The sequence below is a fragment of the Chiloscyllium plagiosum genome, chromosome 9 (assembly GCF_004010195.1).
Source record: "Chiloscyllium plagiosum isolate BGI_BamShark_2017 chromosome 9, ASM401019v2, whole genome shotgun sequence".
NCBI classification, from domain to species: Eukaryota; Metazoa; Chordata; class Chondrichthyes; order Orectolobiformes; family Hemiscylliidae; genus Chiloscyllium; species Chiloscyllium plagiosum.
This window is the reverse complement of record NC_057718.1, coordinates 7,154,341-7,166,530: the sequence shown is the minus strand read 5'-3', so window position 1 is coordinate 7,166,530 and position 12,190 is coordinate 7,154,341. Positions and strand designations below refer to the sequence as shown.

The 12,190-nt window shown below is 42.8% G+C and overlaps 1 protein-coding gene across 1 annotated transcript in view; it reads left to right on the top strand.

Moving 5' to 3' along the window:
- Window positions 1-8,383: 8,383 nt before the first annotated feature.
- The window catches only part of cd109 (CD109 molecule), a 133,759-nt gene continuing 129,952 nt past the window's right edge, over window positions 8,384-12,190 (top strand). The window contains exon 1 of the mRNA XM_043696746.1: window positions 8,384-8,788. Coding sequence (XP_043552681.1) covers window positions 8,712-8,788 — 77 coding nt within the window. The 5' untranslated portion in view covers window positions 8,384-8,711. The remainder of the gene's footprint in view (window positions 8,789-12,190) is intronic.

Sequence of the window (12,190 nt, the reverse complement as noted above, 5' to 3'; positions counted from 1 at the left end):
ACTGTGTCCAATTTTGGTCCCCACACCTCAGGAAGGACATACTGGCACTGGAGCGTGTCCAGCGGAGATTCACACAGATGATCCTTGAAATGGTAGGCCTAACATATGATGAGCAGTAGAGGATTCTGGGATTGTATTTATTAGAATTTAGAAGATTGAGGGGAGATCTAATAGAAACTTACAAGACAATACATGGCTTAGAAAGGGTGAACGCTGGGAAGTTGTATCTATTAAGCGGGGAGACTAGGATCTGTGGGCATAGCCTTAAAATTAGAGGGGGTCAATTTAGAACAGAAATGAAGAGACATTTCTCCAACCAGAGAATGGTGGGCCTGTGGAATTCATTGCCATGGAGCGCAGTGGAGGCCGGGACAGAGTTTGATAATTTCTTGATCTCGCAAGGAATTAAGGGCTACAGGGAGAGCGCGGGTAAGTAGAGTTGAAACACCCAAATGGTGGAGTGGACTTGATGGGCCAAATGGCCTTGCTCCCGCTCCCATGTCTTAGGGTCTTTTGGTCAATTCCCCTCATTGAACTTGCCTTCACATTTCCAGGCAATGCATTCCAGACCCTAAATACACGCTATATCAGCCTGTTTATCCTCACATCATCTTTGCTTCATTTGCACATCATTTTAATCCGATGTCCTGTCATTCCTGACTCTTTTCCTTTCCATTCAAACACTGCTCCTCCCCAATTCTGCCCCTTCCGCATTCCCTGATGTCCTGCTCCAACACTGGGGCATTTGGCTTCCACAACCTGGGGGTGGAATTTACTCTTTAAACATCTTCACTTTCTTTCAGCCACTACTGAAACCTACCTGTCACCAGACCTTTGGTCCTTTGCATATCTCTATGAGCACCTTGGTGTGAAACTTTGCCTGATAATCTCTTCTGCACTATATAAATACAACTTCTTCAGGCTCTTAGCAGGCACCAAATCCAATATTGCTTAATGTTAATATTCAATCCCACTGCCTCCACACACCCCATGATCTACTTGTTTCACCCTTTTCATTTCTATTCAGGTATATAGTGCAGTAAAATCCCAATGTGTCAAATCATAGACGACCCACCCGTAGGTGTGTGTTAACTAGAGTTATGCAAGGGCTATTCCCACAGGATTGGATCTTTATGTAATCCTAGATGCCAAATTATGCAGTCTCTATCAAAAGAAACATTCAATTTTAGTTATTCATTCATTGGGTGTGGGCATCTCTTGCTAAGCAAGCATTTATTGCCCATCCCTAATTGACCAGGGAGCAGTTAAGATTCAATCACGTTGCAGTGGGTCTGGAGTCACATGTAGGCCAGACCAGGTAAGGATGGCAGTTTCCTTCCCTAAAGGACATTAGTGACCCAGATGGGTTTTTCCCAACAGTTTTAAGATCATCATTAGATTTTTAATTCCAGATTGTTGTTGAATTCAATTTCTACCATCTGTCAGGCTAGGATTTGAATGCTGCTCCCCAGAACATGACATATGTTTTTGGATTAATATTGTGGTGATAATACCCACTAGGCCACCACCTCTCAAATGGAAGCACCATAAAGTAGTAAACAACCTGTCCACATCTGATAAAGGCCTGTTTTTGATGAAGACTGCAGTCGCACATTGAAGAATGTCAGGAGTTATTTTCAGAAAAAGGTTATGATTTTATTTTATTTAGTATGCTCTCATTGTCTTGAGCATAGTGCAGTCCACTGTCCTGTCAATGCGGTCAAATATGTGTTTTGTTGTTTTTATGCAGCATTTCCATGGCCTTTATGGCTTTGGCAGGGCAAGGGGCAGGTACTCATTGGTTTCCTTTAAGGCCATTGGTTCCTTTAAGGTCATTGGTTCCTTTGGAGTCATTGGTCCCCTGGGGTCATTGGCCCCTCAGGGTCATTGGTTCCCTCAGGGTCACTGGTCCCCTCAAGATCATTGGTTTCTTTAAGGTTATTGGTTCCTTCAGGGTCATTGGTCCCCTCATGGTCATTGGTTTCTTTAAGGTCATTGGTCCCCTCAAAGTCAGTGATTCCCTCAGGGTCATTGGTTCCCTGGGGGTCATTGATCTACTCAAGATCATTGGTTCCCTCAGGATCACTTGTCCCCTCAGGTTCATTGGTCTTCTTAAGGTCATTGGTCTCCTCAGTTGAAGAGTATATTGTATTCAACATTTGCGTTGTCTGTCCCAATGCACTGTCTACCTTAGCAAAAGCTTCCATTGTTGTCTCTGCTCTTTACCAGGGTGACCTCCTTTTCCTGCGGCATTGGACCAGAGAGCAAAAAGTTCTCTGCTTGAGCTGCCATCAACCAGGTGAGTAGAGTGTCTCAACATTGGGATAGGCAGCCATGTTCATCCCTTTCGTTGTTAAGTTGGCAAATGGTATGTTGGCCTTCATAGTGACAGGATTCGAGTAAAGGAACAATGACATTTTGCTCCAAATATACAAGGCTTTGGTGAGACTATGCCTCAAATAGGGTGTGCAGTTTTGGTCTTCTTATCTGAGGAAGGATGTTCTGGTTATGGAGGGAGTGCAGTGAAGGTTTGCCAGACTAAATCCTGGGATGGAGGGAATGACGTATGCGGAGACACTGGATCAATTCGGACTATATTCACTGGAGTTCAGAAGACTAAGCGGGAATATCACAGAGAAACCTATCAAATTGTAACTAGATCAAGGCTGCATGATCAACAGCTGCCCACTAATGATGGGGACCCAGTGATGATCAATAAAATTGCTTAAAAAAAGGGACAGTTTGGAACCCACTGAGATATTCCCAGAAGACCACTCTGGAGTGTGATCATTCGATCCATGTGTGGGAAGGTACAGAAGTGGTTCTGACTCCTAGAGATAATCACTGAAAGACTAGAACAATCACCAGGAATGTATCATAGAATCCCACGGTGTCAAAACAGGCCCTTCGGTCCAACAAGCCCACACCAACCCTCTGAAGAGTAACCCACACAGACCCATTCCCCTACTCTATATTGACCCCTGAATAATGCACCTAACCTACACATCGCTGAACACTATGGGCAATTTAGCAGGGCCAATTCACCTAAACTGCCCATCTTTGGATTGTGGGAGGACACCTGCACAGACACGGGGAGAATATACAAACTCCATACAGACAGTCACCCAAGGCTGGAATCGAACCTGGGTCCCTGGTGCTGTGAGGCAGGAGTACAAACCATTGAGCCACCATGCCACCCAACTGTCCCTTTGTTTTTATCTGTAGCATCTTGGAACAATTTCCTTTTCTATAGGTTCTATAGGTTCTATATAATGCATTGTTTAGGTAAGTCAAAATAAAATTTCGGATCCAGACATAATAGGCAAGAAGAGAGAATAGGAATTGTTAGACCTATAGAGTCAATCTGTTAAGTACGGGTGAAATACATGTTCAATTTTGTATTCCTAGTTTATTGTTAAAATTAAGGGTGAAAACATTTTCGTGTTTGCCTCCTTGCAGTAAGAGAACATAACCTCATAACACGAGCAAATAACTATAATTGCGCAGAAGAGAAAGTGGTCATGGATTGCATGTCAAAGGAAAGTATCCATTATTTTTATACTGAAGTGCTGTTTTCCTCAGGGGAATACTTGTTTTTACATGTTGCATGTCTTGGGGAAGGAGAGCTCCTCATTGACGTTAATGACAAGACTGAGCTTTCGCCAAATGTTCAAAATGATTTGTTCAAGTCCCATCACGCTCTGAGTCCAGATGACTTGATGCTGTGGCAGATCAGCAACAGAGAAGGAAGGAAACGGAAGAAAGTCCTGCTGACCTAGGGAAGGACATAGTTGTATTGGAGGCAATTCAAAGGAGATTCACTAGTTTGATTCCAGAGGGGAGGGGTTTATCTTATGAAGAGAGATTGAGCGGTTTAGGTTGATAATCTCATGAGTTTAAAAGAATGTGAGGGGATCTAACGCTTTCAGTCCAACTAATTCATGCCAACCATAATCCCAAACTAAACTAGTCCCACCTACTTGCGCTTGATCCATATCCTTCCAAACATATGGGCGGCACCGTGGCACAGTGGTTAGCACTGCTGCCTCACAGCGCCAGAGACCCGGGTTCAATTCCCGCCTCAGGCGACTGACTGTGCAGAGTTTGCACGTTCTCCCCGTGTCTGCGTTGGTTTCCTCCGGGTGCTCCGGTTTCCTCCCACAGTCCAAAGATGGGACTTGTTGGGCCGAAGGGCCTGTTTCCACACTGTAAGTAATCTAATCTAATCTAATTTCTTATTCATGTGCTTATTTAAATATCTTTTAAACGTTGTAACTGTACCCGCACCCATTTCTTCCTCAGGAAGTTCATTCCACATGCAAACCACCCTCTGTTTAAAAACATTGTCCCTCATGTCCTTTTTAACTCTCTCTCACCTTAAAAATATGCTTCCTAGTCTTGAAGTCCCCCACCCTTAGGAAAAGACACTTACCATTCACCTTATCTATGCCCCTTATGATTTTATAAACTTCTTTAAGGACACTCCTCAACCTTCTACATTCCAGTGAAAAAAGTCCCAATCTATCCATCTCTCCTTATAACTCAAACCCTCCATTCCTGGCAACATCCTGGTAAATCTTTCCTGAACCCTCTCCAGGTTAATACTATCCTTCCTATAACCGAATGACCAGTATTGGATACAATACTCAAGAAGAAGCCTCACCAATGTCCTGTACAACCACAACATGATGTCTAGTCCTACCTCCTGTATCCAAAGGGCTCCACATTGAAGGCAAGTGTGCTCGTTAACTTCTTAACTACCCTGTCTACACATGATGCAACGTTAAAGAATTATGTCCCCAAACCCCTTGGGATCTCTCTGTTCTACAACACTACCCAAGGCCCTATTTTTAATTGTACAAGTCCTTCCTTGTTTGTTTTGCCAAAACATAATATCCTGCATTTACCCACATTAAACTCCATCAGCCACCCTTTAGCCCATTGGCCCACTTGATCAAGATCTCTTTACTGAACCTAATCGAAGATCCCTCAGATTAAAAGGGTTTGACAAAGTAGACATAGAGCGATTACTTCCTAACTTGGGGCAATCTAGAATGAGAGGCTATACTTTAGGATAAGGGTTAGCAGATTTAAATCAGTGATAAGGAGAAATGACTACATTGTATTGAGTACAGAGGTTGGGGGGTGGGGCATGTTGTGGCTGTACAGGACATTAATTAGACCACTTTTGGAGTATTGTGTACAATTCTGGTCTCCTTGCTATAGGAAGGATGTTGTGAGACTTGAAAGGGTTCAGAAAAGATTTACAAAGATGTTGCCAGGGTTGGAGGGTTTGAGCTATAGGGAGAGGCTGAATAGTCTGGGGCTGTTTTCCCTGGAGCATCGGAGGCAGAGGGGTGACCTTATAGTGGTTTATAGAATCATGAGGGGTATGGATAGGGTAAATAGGCCAAGACGTTTCCCTGGGGTGGGGGAGTCCAGAACTAGAGGGCTTAGGTTTAAGGTGAGAAGAGAAAGATATGGGGGAGGGGATCTAGGGGACAACTTTTTCACACTGAGGGTGGTGTGTGTATGGAGTGAGCTGCCAAAAGAAAAGATGGAGGCTGGTACAATTTCAGCATTTAAAAGGCATCTGGATGGGTATATGAATAGGAAGGGTTTGGAAGGATATGGGCCAAATGCTGGGAAATGGGATTAGATTAGGTTGGGATATCTGGTTGGCGTGGATGAGTTGGACTGAAGGGTCTGTGCAGTATATCTCTATGACTCTACTTCTCACAAAGAATTGTGGAAGCGCATGGGTTCAAACTCCATTTAGGTGACATTTAATCTAAATTGACACCACGGTACTGTCAGAAGTGTCATCCTTTGGAGGAGGATCACTCTATCCCAAATAAAAATCCCAGGACACTATTCCAAGTGGAGGTAATGGATTCTCTCTGACGCCTGGGCCAACATTTGTCTCTGAACCAAAATCTTTTGGTTAATTAATCGATGATGTATCATTGTTCTGCTGCAGTAGGTGGGGTTTGCTTGTGAATCCATCTTCTCCATAATTAGGGGCTGGGTAATGAACACTGGCCCCATCAGCAACATCCACGTCCCCAGAATGAGTAAGAAAGGAGAGAGCAACTCGTATTGTGTTGTGGGCAGGACATGCCCTGGTTACACAGTTCACACCCCTTACTTATTGTTTGCCACCTCTGTGTATTGAAACCACATCAGAGCAGTACTGACTCATCCAGCCCCAAAGGGTGTAATTTGAGAACTCTCTCCTAAATGCTAGGAGGGGTCCTGTGAAGAAACAGGAGAGAACAAAAATTGTATTTTGTTCTATCTTAGTGTTCTTACTGAAAATGAAACCATTCACATGTGTACATAAAAATGAGTTAGTTGATTAAAGACACAAAGACGGGGAACAAGATAAAGGGCATTTGGTCTATCAGTCTTAGCTGGGCCTATTCAGAATCTCCTCTACATCCTATTTGACCTGACTCAACTAATAAATCACAGGAAGGAACATTTTGCAAACTGTCTTGCAGAAGAAAATCAAATGGGACATTTTACGTTGCTCGTCGGGGGAGCCAGTGGCTTTTGATTGTATTAGATTAGATTCCCAACAGCGTGGAAACAGGCCCTTCGACCCAACAAGTCCACACCGACCTATTTCCCTTTGACTAATGCACCTGCCAATGTAATGAGACTGGTAATTCGAAGGAACACAAGTTCAAATACTACAGTAGCAGCAGAAGTAGGCCATTCAGCTGATTGAGCCTGCTCACTCTCTGATATCCTTTTCTGTCAAGCAGAAGACATGGAAGCTTTAACACACGCACCAACAAGTTCAAGAACAGCTTCTCCATGGCCGTTATTTGACTGATGAATGGACTCGCTAACTTTAAATAATGTTGATCATGTCCTGTGCGGTGTAACCCATATACCTTACTCTGTCCAAATTTCTTTTTAACCCTATGATCTGCACGTCCTTGCTTACTTTGTACTGCTCGAGAACAAAGCTTTTCATGTACTTAGGTACATGTGACAATACAACAAATCAAATCAAATCAAACCATTTAATTAGATCATGGACATCCTGATAATCCTCAGCTCGCTTTCTTCCTTCTCCCCAGAACTTTTTAGATAAAAAGTTATTTTTAGATTTAAAAAAAGTCTCTGTCTCAGTCTTGAATTTACTAACAACTCAGCCTTCGAAAGCCCTCTATGGTCAAGAATTCTGCAGATTCGTTGCTCTCAGAGGGAAGAAATTGCTCCTCATCTCTGACTTAAATGGGCAGCCCCTCATTCTGAAATCATGCCCTCAGCCAGTGGAGGAATTGAACCCACACTGTTGGCATCAGTCTGCATCACAAACCAGCCATCCAGCTCCCATGGTTACTAACAAAGGGATTGTAGACTACACCTTCCAGTGTCTTCTCCTTTTTATATTTTTATGTCTTACCTCCACCCATATGGATCTTATATCTTCTGATCCTCAAATCAATTCTTTGCATTATATTTATTCCATCTTTTACCAAGCTACTACACTATCCTTTTATTCCTGCATGTCATTTTGAAAAGTTACATACCCCTGAATAAAATTCATTTTAAAATTCATTTTGTAGTGGAACATGTAACCCACCCTCTCTTTGTTGCAGTCCCTTAATAACTAACTTGATGACATAGTCTCTCTCTCTCTCTCTCTCTCTCTCTCTGTGGCATATGAAATTTGAATTCAACTACTTAACAAACCAAATTTTGTGTTGGAACCTGTAACACACACTCTCTCTGTTAAGTTCATAAGACCATAAGACATTGGAGTGGAAGTAAGGCCATTCAGTCCATATAGTCCACTCCACCATTCAATCATGGCAGATAGGCATTTCAAAGCCACTTACCCAAACTCTCCCCATAGCCTTTAATTCCTTGTGAGATTAAGAATTTATCAATCTCTGCCTTGAAGACATTTAATGTCCCAGCCTCCACTGCGCTCGGTGGCAATGAATTCCACAGTTCCACCATTCTCTGGCTGTTGCAGTCCCTTAATAACTAACTTGATGGCACAGGCTCTCTCACTGTGGCATGTCTTATGAAATTTGAATTCAACTAATTAACAAACCAAGATGTAAAAGCCAGTTACAGTTAGTGAAAGTAGAACATTTGTTGTAAAAACTTATTTCATTCACTTAATTTACTAGTGTCTTTTCGGGAAGGTAAACTGGTTTTGGTATTTCGAATTCAGATTAACCATTTTGGGTGGTGCAGCACTTTTTTTAATTCTGTTGGCACATTGTTGGCTTTGTTAGTAAACCAGCTTTTATTGCCAAGAGCAGGGTTATGAATTACTGAGGTGGGTCTGCATTCATATGCAGGTGAGAACAGCTGTTTCTTTTTGTTCTCTGCAAAAGATAAAGTACCTTGAGACTTCACCTGTCTCAATAACGTAGTCCATTCTGGAGAATAAGCTGAGAGAGAGTCAGAGACAGTGCATTAGGGTAGAGAAAGAGGCTGTGCCAGAGGAACAGAACTGAGCCATAGGAAGAGAGAGAGAGAGAGAGAGAGGGAGTATCATAGAGGGTGTGCCAGAGAAAGAGAGACAGAGAGCGAGCTTGAGTTATCGAGTTAGATATTTAGAGACATAAAGAGAGAGAGCACAACGGACTACCCCGCAAAACCTCTGCAATATTGCAGAGTTGTCATTTATTGATAATCGTAACCCTGAGAGCAACAGATCTCACCCTGAGACCTGCACCATGACAGCACTCACCCAGACTCTCTCAGTTTCCATCCACCTTCTCCTCAGTCTCCTCACCGTCTGCACTGCCTACAGGTAAGTTCCACCTGAAACTGGTACAGTTTGCAATAAAGTATTGCTGCTTTTTAAAGATGAACTTTTCTGTTTAAAAGTAATTCCACTTTGTCATTCAGTCGGGCAGAGAACGCACACAAGATCTGTTTGTAAATTCTTTTACAACAGTTTTTAGAGTTCTGTACAGTTGGTTTCAGATTGAGAATTGCTTTTGGGGTTGATATTGTTTATTAACTCCTACTTATCCCAAAAACATTAGAGATGGAATGATCACTAGGCATTTTTATCCTGCAACCTAATTATGTTGAAACCGCTCTGTGTGAACAACTTAGTTCTTTCAAAGTGCAATATCAGATTTCAGAAAGTAATTCAAATATTGGTTAAATCTACTTGGTATGTAACTATAACAGAGAAACGGTGCTCATATTTCTTTCCAAGTTTAGAAAGTTATGTTTTTTTCATGTATTTTCAAACTATATCTCTTGTTCACTTGTCTCAGCACTTGTATGGGGAGATGAAGGCATATAGTGTGGCTAATGGGACATCAGCAAAAATTTAACATACTCTGAAACAGTCAAAGTGTTATGTGTACATTCATAGAGAGGGAGAGAGACAACCTGAGGATCTGCTGTCCCCCAGAATAAGGATTCCCTATGTCTGTGCATGCTACAGGTTCAGCCAATAGATCAGTGTCACAGGAACATGGGAATCAGGAGCAGTAATAAGCCATTTGGCCTATCAAGATCTTGGCCGAACCAATAGTGACCTGAACACCATATTCTTGTCTACTCCCGGTAACCTTGGAATCTCTTGCTGCAATCTGTGTGGAAATGGATATGTTTCAGTCTTTTTCAATCATTGGCTAAATCTTCTGAAACATTACCCCATTTTTAATGGTATAGTGTATCAATGTGAATATTCCTATTTACATCTTGGGACCTTAATCAGTTTCCCCAAGTGAGGCAATCTAGAATGAGATGCCATACATTTAGGATAAGGGTTAGAGCATAGACCATTGGACTGTACAGCACAGGAACGCACCCTTCGGCTCATGTTGTTATGTTGAACATAATTTAAAATTAAATCAATCCTTTCTGCCTGCTGTTTGTCCATATACCTTCATTCCTTACATATTCATCAGTTTATCTAGAAGTCCCCACCATAACTGCCTCCATTACCATCCTGGCTGCATGTTTCAGACTCCTACCACTTTCTGTGAAAAAATGTGTCCCTCACATCTCCTTTGAACTTGCCCCCTCTCTGCATGACCCCAGACATTAGTAGTGGGTTTAAAACAGAGATACAGAGGAATTACTTCTCTCCAAGGGTCATGAATCTGTGGAATTCACTCCCCCAGAGTGTGATGGATGCTGGTACATTGAGTGAATTTAAGGAGGAGATAGATTTTTCACTATCGATAGTTTGAAGGGTTCTGGAGAGCGGACAGGAAAGTGGATTTAAGGCTGAGATGAGATCAGCAATGATTGTATTATATGGCAGAGCAAGCTCGAGGGGCTGAATGGCCTACTCCTCCTCCTAGTTCTTATGTTCTTGTGTTCTAAATTCTTAATTTGCATATTAAAAGGAAGCCATTGGCTGACAGCAACAGAAATTATTGGAAATTGCAGAGCCATTCTGAAGAAAGGTCACTGGACCTGGAGCATTAACTCTGCTTTCTCTCCACAGGTGCTGCCAGGCCTGCTGGGTTTTTCCAGCAATTTCTGTTTTTGTTTCTGATTTCCAACATCCACAGTTCTTTGATTTTTTTTTTCCTGACGTGCAATTCTGGTCTCCTTCCTATTGGAATGATGTTGTGAAACTTGAAATGGTTATAAAAGATTTACAAGGATGTTGCCAGGGTTGGAGGATTTGAGCTGTAGGGAGAGGTTGAATAGGTCGGGGCTGTTTTCCCTGGAGCGTTGGATGCTTAGGGGTGACCTTATAGAGGTTTATAAAATCGTGAGGGGCATGGATAGGGTAAATAGACAAAGTCTTTTCCCTGGGGTGGGGGAGTCCAGAACTAGAAGGCACAGGTTAAGGGTGAGAAGGGAAAGATATCGGGGCAACTTTTTCATGTAAAAGTTGGTACCTTTATGGAATGAGCTGCCAGAGGAAGTGGTGGACGCTGGTACAATTACAACATTTAAAAGACGTCTGGATGGACATATGAATAGGAAGGGTTTAGAGGGCAGGTGGGACTAGATTGGGTTGGGATATCTGGTCGGCGTGAACGAGTTGGACCGAAGGGTCTGTTTCCGTGCTGTATATCTCTATGATTCTATGATTCTATTAGTGGTGACATTGAACACTTGGTGATCAGACCTGACTTGTATTGCTGATGTTTATGCTGGTGGTAGTGTTGCTCAAGGGGAGGTAAGGATGGGGACCAGAGGACAATGACACGTTGCAGTTTAACCAACTTGTTAAGACAGTGAAAATCAACCCACTTGAATCTCTCTACCCACTGATGATATTACCATTTCTTCCAATCCTCCTAACTCAAGAAAATTGAGATCATCTCTCATGCCCTGTGGTGCAGTCAATAGTGTTGTTTGTGTCTCTGTTGAGTGTGGGAAGAGCAGGAAAAAGTCAGCAGGTCAGGCAGAGTCTATAGAGAAAGAACCGGAGTCAAGGAGTTGGATTTTATGGAGGAAATAGGAACTCCATCTCCAGGGATGAAAGTTGTGTGCTGTCCTGTTATGATCAGGGTCCAATCCCTCAGTTGCCACCAGCTCAGCAGTGCCACCGGGAGTCATGGCCATTACTGGGACTGCACTTGGATGACTTCAAAGCTTTTGACCTGGAATATTGAATCCGAGTGGGAGTTGTTGGGAGAAGGCAGACAGGCTCCAGGAAGACGTTGATGGGTGGTCTCTGAGACCAGGTGGTGTTGTTGCTGCAGGACTGGCCATTGATGCCAAGAGACCTCTCTGTGGTCCAAAGATTGACCAAAAAACAGAACCCATGCACCGCACACACCTCCCAACCCCAGATCCAAACTGGAGGGTTACAAAAACTGCAAGTTAAAGTGCAAGGGAGAATTTTTTATTGGCCACTGAAGCAGCTCAGTTGGGGTCTGAATGGGATTTTAGAATTAGAATTAAAATTAAGCTTATTGTCACGTGTATTCAAGTATTCAAGTATTCAAGTACAAAGTCACCATTACCACCGTCATCTTAGGTACAAAGTAGAAAAATAAAGAAATTCAAAGTTAAGTGTTACAGTTTTTCTTGGTATAAAGTCGAAAAAAAAGAAGAATTAGAGTCCTCCTTTGGCCATTGTCCTGTGTGTGCTCTACACTGGGCTTACACTCCCTATGATGGCTCAATCTCCACCACAATGGGCTCACTCTCCCTCCCCCATCTTTGCACTGGGCTCACTCTCCCTCCCCCTTCCCCACACTGGCTCACTCTCCCCCCGCAC